Source organism: Takifugu rubripes, chromosome 13 (assembly GCF_901000725.2).
Source record: "Takifugu rubripes chromosome 13, fTakRub1.2, whole genome shotgun sequence".
Lineage (NCBI taxonomy): Eukaryota > Metazoa > Chordata > Actinopteri > Tetraodontiformes > Tetraodontidae > Takifugu > Takifugu rubripes.
Genome location: NC_042297.1, coordinates 13,575,431 through 13,595,530, shown reverse-complemented (window position 1 = coordinate 13,595,530; position 20,100 = coordinate 13,575,431). Strand labels below are relative to the sequence as shown.

General features: G+C 45.2%; 1 protein-coding gene across 1 annotated transcript in view; it reads right to left on the bottom strand.

The window, feature by feature from the left end:
- trip4 (thyroid hormone receptor interactor 4) overlaps window positions 1-20,100 on the bottom strand; it is a 43,966-nt gene that overhangs the window by 22,204 nt on the left and 1,662 nt on the right. Inside the window, exons 4-12 of the mRNA XM_029846197.1 lie at window positions 19,752-19,970; window positions 19,383-19,461; window positions 19,205-19,310; window positions 18,897-19,112; window positions 18,691-18,823; window positions 18,416-18,606; window positions 18,209-18,333; window positions 17,905-17,996; window positions 3,712-3,814 (exon numbers count right to left, since the gene is read on the bottom strand). Coding sequence (XP_029702057.1) covers window positions 3,712-3,814; window positions 17,905-17,996; window positions 18,209-18,333; window positions 18,416-18,606; window positions 18,691-18,823; window positions 18,897-19,112; window positions 19,205-19,310; window positions 19,383-19,461; window positions 19,752-19,970 — 1,264 coding nt within the window. The remainder of the gene's footprint in view (window positions 1-3,711; window positions 3,815-17,904; window positions 17,997-18,208; window positions 18,334-18,415; window positions 18,607-18,690; window positions 18,824-18,896; window positions 19,113-19,204; window positions 19,311-19,382; window positions 19,462-19,751; window positions 19,971-20,100) is intronic.

Genomic DNA, 20,100 nt, shown 5'->3' with positions numbered 1-20,100 from the left:
CGGATCTCATCCTGACCCACTGCAGGAACTGAATTCCTCATCTCAGCAATTATATTCATGACTTTCTTCCCTGTAGTCAGATCAAACCCCAGCAGAAGAGAGCTCCTTTGTATCTGCGAGGGAGCCATCAGACTGACTAATCTCTCAGGGAAAAGGAAAAAAAGAAAAGATAAGCCAATATTCACAAAGCACTCACTGGATTCATGTGTCATATCACAAGATTTATACGCTGTGCAGCAGCGTGAGGGATGAGTGAGGAGTGACCTTTTCTTCTTTAAAAGCTGTTAAAGGACCTTCCATTTTGTCTCTGTAATCGGTGACAATTATTTCCTTCCCTTTGGCACTTTTTGTGAGGAGTACATTGGTGGGAGAAACCTTTAGGAGTCTTTGTTCAACATTTCCGAGACAGAACAGAATTTTTAATAACGTGACGCTTTATCCCAAACCATCCGAGATTGTGTAAGATGGAGCAATTTGAGATTTAATGACTCTCAGAGCTCATCAATGGCTTGAATATTACAGGCTGATGAGCTGCTGCTCTCCTTTGATTAATCCAGAGTTGCTGCTTGTTGAATATTTCCGTGTTTGTGCAAGAGAGACATTCCTTTTCTTGCTGGCTGAGCACTCGAAGCCATTTGATTCACTCACAGAGCATTACCGAGGCAACACGCTCTTCATGCTCGGACGTAATAGGATTTTATTCTTGGGAGGCCTCGTAATAAGAAAGTAAACCACAAAGTCCTCTGCTGCTTCAAGCTCCTTCTACGACGTCCTCTAGTCGGAGTCTAAAGTGCTTTACAAAAATAAAGCTAAATACAATCATTTTATTAACTATCAGCAGGTTATTATGATGTGGCCTAATGAGTGTTTAACAGGCCGTCTTTGTTGTTTTTCCATACAGAATATCCTCACGCCGTGCCAATTTAGCATTTTCTCCTTGATTGGTTTGAATTTTTGGGACCATATTTCAAATCAAAGCTAATTTCTAAAGCTTGTGGTTGTGGTTTGGAAAGCACCCAGCCCATATTTATACTGTACTTGCTATTCTGGCTTGAATTAACACTGAAACATCTATAAAGTGCGTATTAAATATGTTGGAATGTAACCTTGAACAACCAGCAGTGGAGTATGTGTAACCGCAGAGGACATCAGGCTGAAAGACATTTATAAGGAGGAGAAAAGGGAAATGTAGGTTCATGTCAGAGAGCCAAATAGCTTTCAACACCCAGACTGACCTTCAGCTCACAGAGAAGTGAGCGTGCAGATACACACACTCGCGCCCGCACACACAAACGTTCGCAGGATGTGACCATAAACCATAATAGACATTCCTTATTACAGGGAGTGAGCCTTGGCTGTGCGCCATTTTAAATGTCACAGACTCCTCCACGGGGGTAATCACTGATCAACCCGGGTTTGCAGCTGGCATCACCCACCGTACTACCTGCAGAGATAACTGCTCGAATGGTGCGACTGACAGGAGGGATCGCATCACTCGAGATCTGCCAAATGCAACCTCTCATGTTCATCTGCACAGGAATGTTTCTGACATGATTCCAGCTCCGGCATGAACGATCATTAGTCAGCAAAGCAGAACATCAGGAAGCCTTCAGCGCTTCATTCAGCCTTCCAATCAGACAAAACCTCCAGTATGAGCGGCTACATGAGCTTAGATAATTAAGTTGTTCTTTTTAACCACAAGGTTGGTGGCAGGAGTCGTGCCAGGACACCCTTGGAGCCCTTTCGAGGTACCCTTGAGCAAGGTACTGAACCCCTAATGTTCAGGACATACGTCACAGTCAGCCTACTCACTCTATCTCACCTCAATTTTAAAAACAAAGATGTGTTTAAAAACTGAATTTCCTCTTGTGGGATCAATAAAGTGTATCTTCTTTAATACCTTATGGGTTCTGTACCAAAGCACAGAGCGTGCAGGTAGTTGTAAAACAGCAGGACACCACATTATTCTTTGCCCACTCTGATATGAGTTGGGGTGAGATGTCAGTGACACGCAGCTCTTGTCAACGTAAGCCGGCAGGGGAGCGAGCGAGAAGCACTTGCAGTTGCCCTCCCTGTGCAGGATAGGCGGTCATGCCCTGACCCATAATATAAAGTGGGAATTGAGGTGGAAGAAAGGCCAAGAGAGCAACACAGAAAAGACAAGAATCAGACACGCAAGACTGCGAAGGTCCACTCAGTCAGGAAAACAAAACCAAGTACAGAACAGGGAGCACAACCCTAAAATGCCTTAAAAGAATAAACTTCTTTAGAAAAACATCCACCCGTCACTGTACATTTATGTGCTTATAGGGAATGGAACAATCACCCATGTATCTAATTTTGGTTCACGTGATTGCTCAATGTTTGATATTTACACAAGGACCCTGTTTTGTTTATGTGCCGTAGAGCCACAAGGTTGTCACACTCATGCTAACATTACTGACAAAAATAAGGAATACTGCGCGCTCACAACAAGCCCATCGCTGCCCTCATGCGCCCGTGCTTGGCTTTCTGTTAGCATGGATGCTAAACAATGCATGAGGGTGTGTTACTGCCCCGCTGCAGACCTCCACGTCTCCTTTGCTGTCATTTCGATAACGTCCAGCTTCCCTCCTTTAAAAACGTGTTGGCTGAAGTGCAAAACAGTGCTCCCACAAGTCCCAGAGGGACCCCAACGTCTGGTTCCTGGGACAAAAATGAGCAGAATCTGGATAAAAGGCTCAGCTGCTATAGTGGGAATATAAGAGATATAGTGGACGTGTTCAGCTGAGCAATCTACATCATATTTTATAGTATATGCGAGAGCCAAAGTTTAGATAGACAATCAGGGCAACGGTGTATTTTACTGCACCCCTGCTTGGGTCAGCAGGCTATAAACGCGGAAGCCATTTAAAAATACTGCTGAGGTATTCATTCTTTATGACACAACACGTGTAAAGGCATCAAAACTACACTGCAGTGTAAAAGACTTTAGTGTTATTATTCCATCTGATGAGGGATTTGAGTCTGATGCTTATTAGAGGTTAAACGGTTAAATATTTACTATTAGCAAGTTCCCCAAAGCCATATTTATAGCTGACCCATAAAAGTGCAAGCAACAGCACGAGTGAATGCTGTAGCTGCAGCACCTGTGACAGCACGCGCGGAGTCGTGTGTCATCCAGTTCAGCCTCTTTATCGGCAACATTATTTAATTCTGAAAAAGAGAAAGAGCACTGTGGTGTATTTTCTGCACCCCCCCCCCCCCCCCTCCCAAACCTCTCAAAAAAGGTCATCAATCTGGTGAGATCTGAATGGAGCAGCGCTGCATAAACAACCCTCTCGTGTCTTTAAAGGGTTTTGAAATATTAACAAAAGAGCTTGCAGGTACATCATTTTGCCGCAGCAGCTATGGCAGCAGAGGGAAAATGTGTCTGAGCCCTGCGATAAATCACACGCTATAGTAACATTGCACATTCAGGCCTGGCTTGTACCCCAGGCAACCTGACAGTAAAGCCCCGTCTTTACAGATGGCTCCAGGAGAGGATCCGTGTGTGTGTATGTGTGTGTGTGTGTGTGCATAATTTGGTTTTATTCATGGAATAAGCAATAAAAACGTGTCGTTGCTCTTCTTCGTGTGGATTTATGTGCGCTAACATCCAAAGGAGAAAGCTGCTGTAGACTCTAATTTAATCCACTCTACTTCCCTTTACATGAAAGCTGTGAGACTTACAGATCTTGTGCCTCCCTTTTATGGGGAATTTCACCAGCAGCTCCTGGGGATTGGTGCAGATGAAGACGAATGGGGATCCCGACTCGTCGCAGGTATCAGGGAACTGCGGGGGTAAGAAGGTCAAACGAAGGAAAGACGGGTTTAGCATCACCTCGGCTGTGATGTGTGCAGAATGTGTTAAACCCTTCTGAAGCCCAGCATCTCTGATCAATCATTTAGTGAGCGTCTCTGTTTAGACAGCATGTGAGATGTCCTCAGTACCTGATGTAATACTACATGCCTGACAGCAACCAATACCAGTCTCACTGGGTCTGAAGCTACAGAGTTACACAACTAATAATGTGGATGCTAATGAGTTGCCATTTCAAAGCACAACAATTGTGAAGAGGCGAGTCAACAGATCCACCGGTGTTTTCTTTCACCTTGATCTCCGGCTGAATCTCAGATAAATCTCTCCCCACATCAGTCTGAATGCCTGTGACCTTTCAAAGAGGCTGCGCGTTAGCAAACGACGTGAATATGACGGTGAAGGTCGGTCGCTAATTCATTAAAAGCTCATGACCGGCACCAACATAAAGCCTGTCACCAGAACGCGCTGTTCCATCCCCATCGCACTGCTCGTTGAGGGTTCCTACTCATTCCTATTTATGCCGTATATCACAGAGATGCTGCTGTTTCTGCTGCAGCGATGCTTGAGTGAGATCTGGACAGCCACCCTGACACAAATCCACACCGGTGTTGATGTCCAACACGCTGCATTTCACCAACAGCACACTTTAGGCACACGTCCACCACATTCAGGTGGGTATTTATGCGTACTTTACATTTCTCACCGCGTTCTTGTGAAGGAAAGGGTGTGTTCCGGCTCAAAACCCCTCCCCCGTCCTATTGATCGGTCTCTCAGGTGAGTAGAGAATTGACTGACACAGTGACAAAGGAGTCATCTTTCCCATCACTGGCAGCAAACGGCTCTCAGCTCATCCAATTTCCTCCAGCTCCATCAGATAGTGACTATGATTGCATCGAGCCAGCCAGCCAGGAACCCCCCCCCCACCACCACCACCACCACCACACACACACACACACACACACACACACACTTAAATCCACTATCTCCATCTCCCTCAAAGGAGCACTGAAGGTTGTGACAAATTTGGGGCTTTTAAGGGAAATCAACAGAGTCTACAAACCATCTGGACAGCCCCCCACAAACTGGGGGGGTACTGATAGAGTTGCTCGTGTCGGGTGATTTTCTATGTCAACACTAGCGTCACCCACAGATGTGTGATGAAATATGCAAACACTCCAAGTCGTTAGACGTTGTTAGTGATCCATAAGGAGCCCCTTGACTCCTCTTACCAAAGAACACAATGATTCCAATCAAATTATGTCTCCCCTTCATCCAAGAGTCAACAAAAATCAGCTCTTAAAAAAATTATGTGTAAATTAAAACTGGTTAAACGAGATAAAGGCAATGAGTCCGCAGGCGTAATAAAAATTAAAAGGTGCCATTTGAATTAATTTCCCAATATACGACTGCACATAAACTGCACAATCCATATGTGGAAAGACAAAAAATCAAGTTCTCGCTATCCAGACTTCATTTGGTCAACCGAGCAGCCTCGGTAACATTCGTTTTGACCCAATGACGTGCCTAATATAATAAAATTAGCAGCCATGCAATACAAAAAGAAGTATTTGCACACGACCCATTGGTGTAACAGTGAATTAACTATGACAGCGGTCGGTGTAAGTGGGTCAGATGTGTTTCAGAAACACACGAAGCCTCATTTAGACTTGGCCTTATTCAGCTTCAGCTGGTGTGACGGCAACAGTCAGAACAGGAACCCGTTAAAGACAGCAAAGAGCTCGTGTTTGGCATTTGTAACTGCAGTGACTTTACTCCAGTAAAAGAAAAGACCTGACATAAAAATGAACCAACCTGAGACAGACATGATGACGCTAAATAAAAATAACCTGCAAAAATATGAAACAGACACGCCGATTCCGGGGATTGACAGATTTGCTTCTGCAAAATCTGCAACTACATAGGCCACATAGCGTGGATGCTAAAGATGGTTGACGCCAAGTTGTGATTATTTTACGCTTAGGCTTAGCACAAAAATCCGTTATACTCGGAACCAGTGACAGAGCTAATTCTGGTGCTAATGAGATCATTATCTGCTCATATCTGATCTGTGGAGAGGTGAAAAAAACTCTAATAACAAGTAATTGCAACGCTAATGTGTTTTCTTTCATGTTCTGCTCGCGAAGAAAGTCTGAAGAAATGAGCCCACACAGAAAGGAGAACAGGGACAACGTCTAAATCAAATACGGGAACACGTGACCTGAATATTGAAGACAGGACTGAATGCCTGTAGCATAAAACACACCACGACCTACAAGATGGCTACATTTTCTCAAGTGCACGAGGAAACAAGATGGTGGTGATCTTGGTGGAGGCAGAGTGGCTGCAGCTACAGTGAGGAGTGGGCGCACGTGAAACGCTGCTTTCATCCTCCATTAGCTAATTAACATTTAAAGCTGTTGAATGTGCGGCTCCTTTGCCTCGGCATGTTAATCAAAAGGGCACGGAGGATTGTGAATGAGACATGAGGGGTGGCCTTATTAATCGAGGGGGGTGTCTGTGTAGCTCAGATTCAAAGCAATTAGATTCCTGGAATGAAGAAATTGTTGAGTACAATAACAAGAAATCCTACAGCGTTACAGCGTTGATGATTTTATTTTGAAAGGAGCCCCGAGACTGAGGGAAATGTGTCGACACGTGCAGCGGTTCGGAATAAGTGATATTATGTCAAGAATCAATTTTTAGCACGAGACTCTGTAATGTCCCTCATTAGCATCTGTGTTCTTTGTCTAGAAGGTTTGAGTTCTGCCCTCTGGGCATCCTGGGTGTTTGACGTGGGGGAGGGCAGGATAGTTCTTGTGACAGTTGCATTAAAATGCATCTCAAATGTGAGTCTTGGTAGAAGGTTGCCTGGGGAAACTTTAGAAGTCAGGACAAGGACTCGGCAGCTAGTTTTTTCTAAACGTGGCGACTGGGTCAGATTCACAATAAAAACACATCTGCTGCGGGGCTCGATTCCAATCTGCTTCCAAAGCTGATAAAATATACACCTCAACCTTGCTCGTGTGCCGACTCCCCATTAATATATTCATTGCGTGCACTTTTATAAAAGTGCGTTTGAATATCAGTTAAATTCGTCCTCATCTGTGGTAAAAACCACAACTCAAAACACTTCATATAGCCTGTAAAAATTATTTAGCAGTTTCACAGCTCTGTCATTGCACAAATTCAATTATTTGCTGGGATCCGGTCACAGGGGATTAAACAGGAGCAAAAACAATGACTTAAAGGCCAGGCCAAATGGGCCCCCTCCCCCTCCACCACATACTCCATCAGCCTTCCCTCATATCATCTGTGCTCCATACACTGCATTCTCAGAACGGCCCGAGTCGGCGTGACTTCCCACCAACATTTGATGAAAACAACATCCATCTTAATAAAAAGCCACTAATGCAGAGCCAGAATTCGACAGCAGGAACACAAACCTTTGAGTCCAAGCTTGTCAAGTAACAGTTCAACAAGCCATCACTTTTCTTTCTCCCTTCCCTACAATGGCTCTCTCCCTCTCTCTCTCCCTCCCTCTCTCTCCCTCTCTCTCCCTCTCTCTCCCTCTCTCTCCCTCCCTCTCTCTCCCCCTCTCTGGCTCTTTTCAGCTGCTGTCGGCAATTAAGGGCAGCAGAGACAAGTAATCTGCTTCTGGGCGACAGGGCCAGACCACAACAGGCATGTGGAGTTGTCTGTGTAAGAGGAGGGGGAGGGGGTGGGTGCAGAGGAGCTGGCCCCAGCTTCAGCCCCAGCCAGGCCCTGCTTGGCTGCACTCAATCTCAGCCCAATAAAAAGCCCTTCATTGGCAGGGTGCAACTGAGCCAGACGGGCTGGGAGCATGTGGCTTTTAAAAATGAGGAGGCTGGGAAAGGAGAGGGGGGAGGGAAAAGGGCAGAAAGCAGGGAAGGTGCAGAGGGGGAGAGCCTGAGAACAAAAATGAGGTGTATGATTCTGTGAGAAAGACAGATAATAAGACTTTAAGCTGGGGGAGAAGTGCAGAGGCAGAGATGCTGACAGATAGGGAGCTACACAAAGCCAACTGTGTCCCCCCACTGAGGACACTTGAAATACTGCTTAGCCAGATCTGTCAAGGCTGGTTTCACCCCGGGAGTGGAGGAGCAGATGGGCTGTCTCAGAGATACTGGGCTACACGTGGGAGGTGAAAGGGTGGTGTAGGGAGCTGCGTGCAGCAGCAATCGTTTGCCAATCGTTCTCTAATCTGTCGTGTTCGCCCAACAATGCGAGCCCGCTTCTGGCATCCGTTAACCCTTCAAACGCAACTGCCCTCAGGAAACAGCGCTGTAACCGCCTTTCAGCTTTGCTGCATGTTTGTTTTTCCACTGTAGCACGAAACAGGGCCAGAGCGCGGCCGAGGCAGCCAACCGCCATGAGTGATCTGGTAAAGCACCAGTGTTAGCAACCGGTTAGTCCTGTCACTTCTCTATTAAAAAAAATGTTTTTGGAACCGAATTGGCAGTTTTTTCTTCACTATTATGTAGAACATCACCGACCAGAGTGCCCAGGCCGCCATTTTTAAAAGACTCAGTTTATAGAGACGTGATAATTGGGACAATTCTGAATATACAATTGAGCTTCATGCCCAATGGTTCGTGGTGATCTTGTGGCATCAGACGTTGGTGAATTCACACCCTTCATCATTAATGCAACCAGGAAAAACTGGCCTGCGGGAAAATAGTTCCCAGGGATCTCTTTAGGGGCCCCTTTCATACAACTACTCAGTGTGAAAGTGGCACATTTTATGACGCGCGGCGTTTATTTCAAGTCCTCCCTCCACGGTCTGTGCTTTATTCCCGCCTGCCGTTAATTCCAAGTCGTTTCTCCACCAGTTTTGCATTAAAAGTCTCCCAGCGGTGGAGGAGAAACCATCCATTTGTGTCACATATACTGTGAAACATCTGCAGGGAGCGTTGAGTTTCATTAGGAACGGCTCCAAGAATGGCGGCAAAGTTAAAGGTCTGATCACAACGGACGAATCGACTGCAGGGACGGGCACGTTCCCGGAAAACAGGAAGTCAAAGATTGAAATGTTCAGCTTGTGCACTCGGAACAGAAGTCCTCCCGCAGCTCATTTATGTCCCTTTCATTTAAACCCTCCCCGAGTTGAGCAGCCATGATTAAAAATTCAACTCCGTCACCTGCAGAATCAACCGGTGTCTGGTTGGAGAGTGAACATTAATTATCCAGGAGTGTCCAACACCGGCTCTTGAAGCCTTTCATTATTAATATCCTCAACACGAGAGACGGCTCATTATTAGAAGCTCGGCACCGGGTCCATGATTTTCCAATTACCGCCGCTCTGCCAGTCAGCTCGCCGGCGTTAAAGTGTGTTTCTGCGCAGCAAAAGGTGCAACAATAAAAAAAAAAAGACTCACAAACTGCAAATCACTGCAGTTGAAGCTTAGCTAAGGTGAAATCTATGATTCTATCTGTGCCATGTTGATGGCCCATTAGCCCGTGTCCCCCTCCCACCCAATGAGGAAGCCCCCAAAATGAGCTTTTCTGCTGCTGGGGTGTTGAGCAGCGGTGCGTTTCAGCAGAGAGATTCACACAGACCTCAGCACTTAGCCCAGTTTCACTTTCCCAGCCATGTTTATGATTTCACCTCCCGCCGTGGCCCTCGGGCAAGAAGGAAACAAGGCTGCCTCACAACAGTCAGAGCCTTTTAGACTCAACAAGCCAACTGCTGTATCGTTCCAAGGGAACGGGTTTTTCTCTTCCATTCACTGCTTAGCCTCCATTTGATGATTGTGCAACTGTGGCAGCGCTGAATAACAAACACAAATAGGTTTGGGTTTTTGTTTTTTTTAAATGGCGCAGTAAGAGAAAGTTGCAGTCTATTACACCCAGTAGTTACAAGTCACAAAAGGGAAAAAGCTGCGCCTTTATTATTTTTCTGCTGAAGCGTCAGGCTGAAGCACTTGCAGAAAACCACACAGGCAAACCATTCCACTAAGTAGTTTCCTTTGCACACACACAGCGAGAGCCCCTGAAGACAATTACCGTGTCTGCTGGCGAGCACAGACTTCAAAGGAACATACCAGGGAATCTGCAGCATTAAAACTCTGGACTTCCCACCCCCAACAAACCATCTCGCAGTGACCGTTTGGTACCAGAACGTGACCGTTCGGTACCAGAACGTGACCGTTCGGTACCAGAACGTGACCGTTCGGTACCAGAACGTGGAAACTGAGAAGGTCTGGGGAGTCTGCGAACGCGTCTGTCTCTCAAGGTGAATATTTCCTTTGATACACTGACACGGGGTAACAACCCCCGCCCCATCTGTGTTCACTCAGCCTCTACGGGAAATAACTGGCTCTTCCCTGCTGCTCTCAAGGCTTTCTGGAAAAGGCAGCATCCTTGGTGGAGGGCAAGTTTTGGTTCTCTTCTAACCGTGGATCATTACTCCAAACTGCAGTAGATATGGCGATACCTCTGATACACCATAGGAAGGATTATCGTACCCCTGTGTGGAAGGTGTTGAATAAGTCCTCTAAATTCACATTAAAACAGTTGGAACCCTTTGAGGTTACTGGGAACTGTTCCTGCTTTGATATGCCCTTGAATCTGTTTTTAGCTACGCATAATAAAGGTCATCAAGGAGACAAAACAAGTCTGTTTGCCCACCACTCCCCAGAGACGGCGCTTTAGTAACCGGGACCGTGGCTGCCAGAAGATGTAGTGTCTACATAACCAAAAAAAGATGTTCCCGAAAGGAAGATTCTATTCTCCAACTTTCTTTTGATCACTAAATATCTCGTCAGGACCGTTTGAGGTCAGGAGGGTGGATTTATTTCGGGGGATTTCCAAGTGTATTTCATTAGGATGTGTCCTCAGATGGCACAGCTGAGGTTACAGTTGGCTGCAATAAAGAGCTGGTGTTTTAAATAAACAGAAACATCAGCAGCCTTTAGCTGCGCAGTGTTTGAGGAGAAAGGGGAACATTGCACCCTTAAATGACATAAACATTTGCATAGTGTTTGGAGACGTGTGTGTTGACTCAAACTACATATTACATCTAAGTAGCTCTGGCTGATTTACCAATAAGCGTCGAAAGGCTGACGAGGAGGACAAAGTGCAGTCTGTAACACATGAATATGGCGTTCATTTATTCAGTACATTCTTCAGCTTGTTGTTTCTGAGAGCTTATGGGAAAGGAGGTCATTCTCCACAGCTGATGCTTAGAACAATTTATAATCTGACCTTCAACTTCAAAACTTAAAGCTGGTGAAAACAGACTTTAAATAGTTAAATACTTTTTTAAATGAGCAATTCTAAACAGAGTTTTTCTGCTTTAAAGGCTGTGAGTAGTTTCAACTCACTTCCCTCCAGCTGTTTAAGTAGGAGACGTTTCAGCGAGACACGAGGTAGAAAAAGCCCGTAACGTTTGATGCTAATTCTTCCTGATCACAGGGCACCTGGTGTATATGAAGAGACTGTGAATTCCCTGCTCCCTGCAGCACACATCATTAGAGCCTCGCTGAAAACGATCACGCTCTTCCTGCCATTTAAATCGACAGCGGCGCAGAGGTGCAAATCCCTCTGTTGTGACATGAAGGAAGTTGCTAACAGACGAAGCTAGCTTGAGCACCAGGACCAAAAACCTGGCGAGTGTAGATCGTCTGGATTAAACGTCAGTCTTGTTTATCCAAGTGCGAGTATTATAACGATGTTGCCAGTCTTTAAATAATAAGCTGGTATGTTGGCAAAGCTTTAAATGCCACATTTTTTTTTACATTTTATCCTCTGACTGTGGGTTACACGTACAGAACAAACCAGGCCCCTGACAATGCTAATTGCAATGTTCTTGTTTTTAATGGATCAAGGCCAAAACTGCACAGCAGTGATCAATACAGCTGCTTTTAAGCGTGACTGGACCACCCAGCTGCTTCAGCTACATGCTTCTCTTGTACCCAGAAAAAAGATTAATGACACTACTGAAAGCACAACTTCCCTCCGTTCTCCAAACTTTCCTCCCCTCAGATGTGCCAGCAGGAAGTTTTGAGTAGACGCGTCGCCCAGCGGAGAACAATCACGTTAGTAATCTCTGACCCCGCAGTGGCCGAAAGTCTCCTGCTCTGTCTGCATGAGAGATAGTTGTGGTTATACTGCTGCTGGACCGGAGCCTAAATGGATCAAGATGCCCTCTGAAATGCACCCAAAGGGAGGTACGTGTGACCTGCATCAGCTGCGGAGGCATGCCCGAGCGTCTGGCAGAAGCACCTGATGTAATGAGTGAAAAAATGCCAGTTCATGCTGCGAGCGGGCGAAAATTAAAACCAGTGAACTGAAGCTCTCTGAATTCCTGATACCAGAGTAACAAGACTGGCTCGACGCAGCGCCACAACACGCACTTCCTCGTTCCAGAAAGCTGGCACAGACGCCGGCCTCGCGAGGAGCCATTTGGGGGCATCAAAAACAAACAACAGATGTTGAGATGGGAGCGAAATGTCAAACATACTGAGGCTAAGCTTCATTAGAGCTTTGTCGAGGAGATCACTTGCAAGAGTCAAAGCCTGAACGACGTCGGCATAAATATCTACAGACGCGTCCTCTCTATCTGGAAACACATGTCATGCCACCATTTCAAACAGAGCACGGCTGGTTCTGAAAACAAGAAGAAGGGCTCCACGCTGCCCTACTTACACGAAGAGGGATGAAAGCAGCTGGAACGGCAAGCATACCCATTCAGGAGGAGGATGGGCTAAATGCACTGTACTTTAAACACTAAATTACAGGCCTTTTAAGTCGGGGCCTGTTCATTTTCATGCCATCCACTGTGCTTGTCAGCACATTTACCTGTGGATGGAATAGAGGAGTGATTAAATAATAACTGATGAAATAAGGTGCTCATGCTCAAAACAAGTGTGTTCACTGACCTAGAGGACCACATCTCAACCTGTATAAAACTGGTAGAGCTATCAAGACATATTCTATAAACACTGACAGTAAATCACAGGCTGTGTTGTTTGTGGTGTAACGGTCTCAACTGTGGTGATAATGATATCGTGATTAGGGCAACAGGACAGACAACAATGCAACAGCCTTAAATAAATATAACCTTCTGATTTAACTGTGCAGCGGAACATATTTCTACTTGTAAAGCTTCTAGTCGGTTTGCGCAGTCCGGAGAGTTCACTGGGATTCTGACTTATTTCCATCAAGACTCCAGCCTTTCAGATGATCACAGAGAGCCTGCCAGGCTGCCTGTCACTGCAGGCTCCTCTCATCAACATACAGTAGGAGGAATAACTAGCATTAAATGAGCAGGAAAACAGAGGAGGACTGGGGATTAAAAGAAGGAGGCTAAGCCGTCAGATCCAGTAACTACAGCAACCGTGTGACGTTCAGTGAAGTGGTCTAAGGACACGAAAGGAAATTCTAAACAGTGTAGGAGGCCATTTCAAGTCTGGCAGATGGGTCTATGTATTTTTCATGCTGTTGAAAACCTGTTTGGTTGGTTGTCATCCGGTGCCTGGGGACCCCAGGCTGAATGTGCTCTACACACCACTGCAGAATCACATGACGTCTGACCTCCCCGCCGTGGCAAACTGCCCAGCGAGGAAAAGGGAGGAACCCGAGTGTGCGAGGATGCGACACGCTTTTTTTGGGGGGGGGAGGGGAGAGAAAATGCATTGAAGCTGATGAGGGTATACATCTGTGATCCAAATTTTCAGTGAAGACTTCACCACCAAGACCAGGAAAACATGTTAGGGAGAAAATATGGAGAAAACATGGAATGATGGAGGGCGCCAAGATTGATACAACTCTACAGAAAACACGGGAAGGAAAAATAGCTTCCCTGGCTTACCTTCCTTTGGAATGCTTCCAATATATCCTGTGTTTGTGAGAAAATGTGAGTGTGCATGTGTGGGGGGCATGCTGGCAGGAAGGCTTTCAGCATATAAATATCACATTACCACACAAGGAAACGCAGGCACCAGACCGAGCTCCAGCAGGCCTAACAAGCACAGGAGCTCCTCCACTCTGGAGGTCAGAGGCAACGCTTGCACAAATGGAATTCCACAGAAAGCCACACTTCTTTCACAAAGATAAGTGACTCTGCTCGCGGCTAGGCTACATCATATGAGCCGACGTTCCATTTGTGCCACACATGCCGTTGTGCACGCATCTGAAGAGCTGCAGCCTGTGAGCTGTGTATCATGCAGTTAGTTATCTTTCATAAAGAAGCCGAGAGCTGCACGGGAGATTCCAGCAAATCTATGAACTGGATGTTCAAGTAGATACGGGCTGCATGTAAAACGACTCCAAGACAAAACGGTAGGAGGAGACCAGTGCTGACTAATAATGAAGAGAGAAATGGTTCTCCAGGGAATGCAACATGGGCCGTGGAACACATATATCACACTACACTGTGACTTAAACAAAGCATACAACACACATCAGACACAATATTCCATACCAGTACAATTCATATATTAAACGCAAATAATTGCATAAAAAAAATCTAATTCTATTGGTGTTCCTCTACAGTCCACTCTTGGAATATTCCAATTTCAAACTAGAGTAAAAAATATACTCAAATAGGATCTATGTAAATTTAAAGTGACTGCTCTGAAATATTAAACAGATAATATGGTTCATGTCAAAATTCTAAATAATTAGGACATATTTCAGACAAAATGGGAGTAAAAACAAATGAAACAAATAAATAAGAAGTAGATTATAATGTTGCCCCTATCAGGGTATCATAAAATAACCTTCTGTCCCCCACAGGCTACAAATCCAGAGCATTATGCTACTAAAACACATGCTAGATCTGTATTATTGCAGGTTTTATTTGATACTGCTAACAGTAGAGCCAGTAAAAACAACAGCTGAAACCACGTAACACCCTGAAATGGTGTGAATTTATCCTGCGAGTGTCCACCGCTTAATAGTCAAAGAAATGTGAAACCAGAGTCTGAAGCTCTCGCAGCGATAAACCACTGAGAAAGCAATCTCTTAAACATGCATCTATTTGATGTACTGGGGCGTCGGGGGACCCGTTACGTCCGCTTTCAACAGAGCCGAGGTGAATAAAACATGCTCCTGCGAAACTCTGCAGTCCAGAAACATCTGCGAAGGCTGAAAAGTTTCAGGCTGCTGCGCCAACATTTCATCCTCACGACATCCTCTGATTACAGCGCGTTATGGACAAATCACACACTTTTCCCTCTCTGGCTTCGGCAGGAAATAAAAGCGCGGCGCTGTGGATTTGGTCTCTGGCAGGAATAATAAATTAGAGGCGTATTATGAGCGTGGATTGATCCGATCAATTTTTTCACCGCGGGTGTCGGCTGATGGCGCGGCTGGAGCTCGGCGGGGGGGGGCGTGGTGTGCCTTCGCCCACACAGGGAACCGGACTGAGGATACGCCCGTGCGTGTGCAGATAAACGCTGCACTCCAAATAAAGCAATGACGTTTGGCTCTATTTTACGTGCAGTCTTTCAAATACCACTGAGTGTCATTTGTATGTGTGAAGGGAACCATCTGCAGCAGACCCACTGCTTATAAACACGCCTGCTCTGACTGGAGCGCTCTGCCCATCCTTTTTAATTATCTCAGTCCGTCTCGACCACAGAAACAGTCTCGTTTCCAATCTGAAGCGCACCTTTATCTCCAAAGCCCCCCCCCCCCCGCTGTTCCTCTGCAGCAGGAAGGTCAGGCGTGTATCTCAACCCATTGCTGAGTGAGCACTCGAGGGGTGGGGGAGAGGCAATGGTGGAGAGGCATAGCACAGATCATAATGGTTGGCCAATTATCAGTGGTAAAAGGGGCTGGGGAGATGGGAGGAGAGGAAGATTATGGGGGGAATGGATCAATACGCTGGTCAATTTCTAATGAGGGGAAGAATTGGTCCAAGTCAAGCAGATGGAAATCCTGCTCTGCCTGGGGTGGCAGTTCCTCACTGCCTGTCAGCAGGGTATCAGGTCTTTGGTGTTTCTTTGGGCAGTGGCGCCCCAAGCGGTTGTCCTACGATATTACACCCGATGTAATTTATCCAAATATTTACATTTGTGATATTTCCTGTATTTTCGAACACTCCCATGACTTAGCGTCACATTTTATTAAAAAAAATATTCCAAAAAGATTAGGAACATAATGACTAATGACTAATTTAGCCCTTCCCTCTTTCATCAAACCACAACTACCAAAAGGCTGCATTCAGCACACTCGCTCCCCTCTGTTCATTCAAACAAGATGTGCTTTTACACTGGCATGAAGAGAAACAGGGCCAAAGCACTAAACAAGAGCGAACAGCTAAACAAGAGCGTCTGCTCTTTTTCCTGCTTTCTGGTGACTAAAATAAGCATTAACCAACTGCTCAGCGCAATCATTAGACCTTTTGTTCTTGGCTGGTTGCTTCTCTATTTTCTACATCTGCCTTTATTTTTTCTGAAGGGGCCTTGTGTGGGGTGGGGGTGTTATTTATGGCTGTTCTGGGCAAGTGGACACACGCACACACGCACACACACACTTTCACAGGATGAAAGGGCAGTCACACTGCCTGCAAACATGACTTTACAGCCCTGAGTGGAATGAGTGGTGGTGGAGAAAATGAGGACAGAGTACAAAAGGGGAAAGCTCTTAGATTTACACATCCCAGCAGTAAGAATGAAAACTATGTGGCAACACACATTTCCAAGATGTTCTTTTAAATCTGAACGCTCAAACACAAGAAATGCTACATGTGGAAACATAAGTACAGTGTTCCTATAAAGAAATATGTGTGTTTTTCCAAGACTATATTATAAAAAAATAACTGGAATGCGAGGAAGTGTTTTCCAAATGTGATTCATTTCGGTCATCTACAAACATAAATCCACGTGTCCAGCACTGAATGAGGGTTTTTATGGGCCTGAGGATGTGCAAAGTTTTTCATTTTGTATGTTTTACTTTTCAAGTCTACATTAAGATTCTACCAGATCATTAGCACCTGGACTGTACTGTGGCTATAAAAGCCAAAAGAGCCAAGGTGGAGGCTGCAATGTAATTATTAAGTTGCTCCACTAACATTCTACTTTCAAGGTGACTCTGGGCATACAGAACAGGATTGAATGCAGAGTGAGCTGTACATTCATGTTTATAAGTGGTAAAACTAAAGTATTACACCATATGTGTACAGGTACATGTAAATAGTTTAGTGACATTATTGCCTGACCATTTATACAGATTTACACCTGAGCCAGAGTCAAGGTAACAAACTAAACATTCTTTTGATTTCACTCGATGAATTGGAGAGGATTGTGTAATTCATTACTGCAGGATATATTTTGAATGAAAGTTTGCTATACAAACACAATGGTGATTTCAGTGTGGAGTCCATATGGAAGGTAACTGGTGTGGTAAGTGCTGTGTGGTTCAGAGGGTAATTCTGTGGTGCATACTGTCACCAGTGGGAAAGACTGGAAAGACAAGCGGGGGTTGCTGGCGATAGAGGCACACACTGACCTCTGGTGGTGGGAGGTGGTGGTGCAACAGACTTACAACTAAAACATCCAGGGAACGTTTCAAGAGAAAAGATGCAGACCCAATTCTGGAAACCATTTAAAACTGGCCATGTTTTAAATAATTAATTAAATGTAATACATTTTTGTGCTTATTTCCTATACTGTGTTGAATCGAGGCAGAGGGTTTCTGTGGATGTGTGTTAAAGGTGCTTCACTGCCTCTAGTGTTATTAGCCAAGACAATTGGACACACAAACATGACACACAGAAGGAATATATTGCAACTGACTACACACTTGACAGGCAACTTTAGTTTAGTCCACAGAAATCCTAGTTTCTGCTACTTTTCTGCCGCGACGTCACCAAACTCTGGAAAAATATTAATGTAGCTGCAAATGAACTAGCTAAACTATGACTCTCAGCTCAAAGGTTAAAACCCTCCACTGTCATTTTGGGTTTGCTGACAAAAGCTACTGAAGAGAGCAGTGCGACGCTTTCTTTGCCATTATTTAGTGTGTGTGTGTGTGTGTGTGTGTGTGTGTGTGTGTGTGTGTGTGTGTGTGTGTGTGGTGTATATGGTGTCACTGACCTGCTGTCTGAACTGCTCCTGGGAAAGGCAGTCAGTCACATTCACACATCCCAGCAGACAGCCGGTGGGGTAGTCATTCGGAAATCTGAGCTCTGAAAAAAAGTTTGAATAGCTGAAGGTCAAAGAACACACAGAACTATAAATCACTTTGAGATTAGAACACCATAATTGTGGCCCTCTGAAGTCAGGATAAATGCCAGAGCAGAGGAGCTAGCACAACCCGCTGACATGTCCTGCTTGTAAAACAGCTAAGGTCTGAGTAGCTCTAGCTTTATTGGCAACTCCCCGTGAACAGCACATTTACCTTTTCTGTAGATGTGACGATATATCGCCTCCACTTCTGCGATCTCCTGAGGGGTGGCTTTCTTGGCTGCAGCAGCAATCCAGAGTCGACCCCGGTGGGACGTGTACCACGTTCTCCCCTCCACCCTGCAGAGACACGCAAGTGAATAAATCTATGAGCTGAAATTGTGGTGGTTTAATTTCCAATTTTTTTTGCCAGGCTACTCACCTCTTGATGCCTTTGACCAGCAGCGATGCCCACGGCTGGTGCATGCTGAGGCACCAGCCACCATCGGACATCTCCTGCAGCTCTCTGTCTTGGAGCCGCAAACTGGCGCGTTCTTCTCTCCCTTTGTCCTCTGCTGAACTCTTCCCCCTCTCGTTCCTCCTGGAGTTTTCTCTGCCACTGACATCCACCCACTAGAAGGTACAGGAAAGAGCTCAACACGGTGACCGAGAACCTACAACACAAACCCAGTAACACGCATCAGTATTCCGATTTACCTCTGGTGCAGACTGCATGATGCTGGGGTTCACCAGCTCTCTACCCCTCAGTGTCCCACTCATCTGTCCATCAGAGGGTTTTGGCAATTTTGACGTGGATCCGTTGTTCATAGCCTTCAGCGTTTCATCCATTCTGCAAGAGACATTTGGTCATCAGACCTCACATAACAGGAGTGAACAGCGTGACAACAGTGACATTATCTCACTTTTTGTAGTACTCGTCCAGGTTGTTCCCTTCATCTATCACTTGTCTACCCGCAAAGTCCAGCGTGATCTTCCTGTCCTTGCGAGAGGCGTGCCGGAGCTCTCTTAGCTCCTCCTCTTTTTTCCGCAGCTTCTCTCGCTCATTGGGCGATAACCACTGATTGGAATCGGTGGCAAAGTAGTCAGACTCATCGTCAAGAACCTGCGTTCTCCTCACACTGGAGTTAAAATGGACCATAAATAAACAGTTATTCCCATGTCCAGTTACTGTGTTACACTGCAGGAAACAGCCCACCACTGGCTACGATACCTGTTTCTGTCATATTCCAGCAGTTTCTCTTTGTGCTGCACAGCCTTCTCCAAACCAGCTTTCATCACGGCTTCTTGATGAGGAAGAAATTCTCTCTCTCCAAAATCTATCAAAAACATTCCAAACATAAACTGCATACATGTTTATTTAATTTCATTTTCCAGTCAAGTTTACTTACCCCCCATTAGCTTTTTTCGCAGTTTCTGACTTTTGTTGGAGTCTCTCTGCAGAATCTCTTGCTCATCTTTAGTGCACACCTAAAACAGAAAAATCACTGAGTGTCTGGAGGCTTAGATTCTTCTCTTTTGCCTCTGGATAAACTGTTTTCCTATATTCTGGTCCTTTACTACTTAGTTTTTTTCCTTCTTAGAAATGGGTCAAGAGGGTTTTCTTTTGCTCGCTCAAAATAAAAGATGAAACAGACCGTGAAGACATTCAGAGTCTTTTTAAATACTCGCAAAACTACATCAAGTCCAGTATATTAAAGCCAAAAATAACGCTAATAATATCTCACTTAATCAGACCTAAAGAAAAAAACCTTCCCTACCAGGCTCCCACAGAAGTGGCACGGTCCCGAACCCTCCTGTTCACACACAATTCGACCACAGCTGATGCAGTTGTTGATAAGTTTGTGCTTTTGAGCAAGGCACTCACAGATATGTCGACCTGGAAGCAAGACAGATAACCTGTCCTGCCCCTCTTTATTATAGAGGCTAATAAACTTATTTTTCTTTTTTGTTGAAGAAGTGCTACTGCTTTCTTGGATCTGGAAAAAAAAACATTGAAAAGAGAAAAGCGAGAATTTAATTAAATCTATTGACAGGCTTCACGTATCATTATCACTGTACTAAAGCTGCAAAAATTACCTCCGTGAATGGAAACTAAAAGAATAGAAT